The following is a 2,084-nucleotide window of genomic DNA, read 5'->3' on the forward strand; positions in this document are numbered from 1 at the left end:
TTTTAGAAATATGACTTTCCTGATTTTTACAGAGAAACCAACAACAAAGAGAACAATTCTCATCCTGAATGGAACTTCACCACAGTGCGGAAGAAGCCAGATCCCAAAAAATTGCAGAACGGGACAGTAAGTGTCATCGATTCAAAGATTCTTTAGTCAAAAGGATAAAAATGATTGTGTGTGCTTATGTTGTGTTCTGTATTTTCTCCTTTGTGAAAATGTAGCAGAATTAATAGGCTATTTCTGGTGTGTTGTCCAGGGCTTTTGTTTTCAGCACATCTGTATTTACCTCTGGTGAAAGCTAATTTAGATTCTTTTCTTAATCTGTGTGTAATCTGTAAGGACTGTCTCCCAGTGCAAGCACTTTCTATATCCCATCCTGTATTTCTGTATCCTCTCTTCTGTAGTTTAGACACAGCTAGATCTGGTTGTATAAATGATATAATCTTCTTTCATTTGCCTTTCAGGATCAAGATCTTGTTAAAACCCTGAGCTCTTTATCTGTAATAATTGCCCCGGTGTTTGCTGAGGTATGACTTTTTTTTTTATTGTAACAGCTTGAATACATGCATGTATTTGTTCCATTATTAAACAGCAGTGTCACTGCTGTCAGAATTCACAACTGCTGCAGTTTGTATTTGCTAGAAATCTACTTTTACTTCTTTAATTGTATTCATTTTTACTACAACAAATTGAATAGTATATATCGTTTCTGTAAATCTCTTTTGATATTCTCTCCTGATACTGCAGTGTTTCATGCTAGGGTTGGCACAAAAAGAGAAGAGAATTCTATTTAGTGTAACTCTGATTTATTAGTGTTACTTATCTGACAGTCTCTGCTAGTTGTGTTTTCTTTGTTGTGATTACCATGGGGGAAGGCATAGAACTAAAGCTTTCACCTTCACATTTTGTTACCATAGACATGTATTAAAATGACAAGGCCAACATTATTTTTTAACCATTCTACTTAACATTCAAAGAAACCATTAACCTGCATTTGTTAGCTGGTTTTTGGTAAAGGGAAAAAAAAGAAGCATGATAAACAGGTACAGTGGGGAGGTGTAGGGCTAAGTTTGGGAGTTCTCTTGAATGTGTAGGTCATTCAGCTTCTGAAGTACTAAGGTGTAGCATTATTATTATTAATATTATTATTAATAAACAGGATTTATATAGCACCAACATATTACACTGCACTGTACATTAAATAGGGTGTAATATAGATTATTTCTATTAGGCTTCCCATAATAGTTGAATGTTCATATATATCGCTGTTATAGTTGAAATGTGTTAGCACTAGTTGAGTCTGTGTAATCATCTACTGTATTTCGAGCATAAAAGAAATTTACAGAGAAACTTGAATCTGTCTTCTGCACACTCCACTATTCTGTTGGTGGTTTCCCTTTAGATGTTGCTTTTCTCATCTTTTGCATGTTAGTCAGAAAGCTCAAGGGTTCCATGGCATAACCCTTCAGTGTGTTGCGGTTTCCTTGCCCACATGCACATATTGGAGCATTAGAGAAAGGCTGCACAAAATCATAAATCCTAATCTGTTCGCAAGTGATTTTGAAACCAAAAACTATTCACTGACACAATTGTTTTTTTAAGCTTAAAATCTTCCCCTTGAAGAGGGGTAACCCACCTAAGATACCTGCAGTTTAGGTAGCCCACCTTAGTTATCAGGTTGTATCAAGCTTAACCTTATACGTACCACACTGCACTACCAGTTCAATGTTGGAAGCCAATAAGTGCATATTTATCAGAGCCCCTTTGTGTGTCTGGTAACCTTTTAGTGCTAAAGTGGACCAATGCTCTAATCCAAGTCAGATTCTGAACTTACCTGGCGGTTTCTTCTTTACAGCTTAAACAGCAAGACAGAAATAATATTGTGAGGAAAAATGCCATTGAAGAACTAGAGAAAAGTATGAACCAGGCAGAAGCTACGTACCCTGGAATTACTGACAAGATGGTAAAGAAGCTTATGGATAAATTCCAGAAGTAAGTATTTTACATTGGACAAGATTTTTCTGACATGGTTTGTGCAAGTCCTGTGACCATATGAAATGACTGATGTGAAAGATATTCTA

General features: G+C 35.9%; 1 protein-coding gene across 1 annotated transcript in view; it reads left to right on the top strand.

Moving 5' to 3' along the window:
* The window catches only part of STK26 (serine/threonine kinase 26), a 51,586-nt gene that overhangs the window by 43,084 nt on the left and 6,418 nt on the right, over positions 1 to 2,084 (top strand). Inside the window, exons 8-10 of the mRNA XM_072430651.1 lie at positions 33 to 126; positions 468 to 530; positions 1,859 to 1,995. Of these exons, the coding sequence (XP_072286752.1) occupies positions 33 to 126; positions 468 to 530; positions 1,859 to 1,995 (294 nt within the window). The remainder of the gene's footprint in view (positions 1 to 32; positions 127 to 467; positions 531 to 1,858; positions 1,996 to 2,084) is intronic.

Source organism: Pyxicephalus adspersus, chromosome Z (genome assembly GCF_032062135.1).
Source record: "Pyxicephalus adspersus chromosome Z, UCB_Pads_2.0, whole genome shotgun sequence".
Classification (NCBI taxonomy): Eukaryota; Metazoa; Chordata; class Amphibia; order Anura; family Pyxicephalidae; genus Pyxicephalus; species Pyxicephalus adspersus.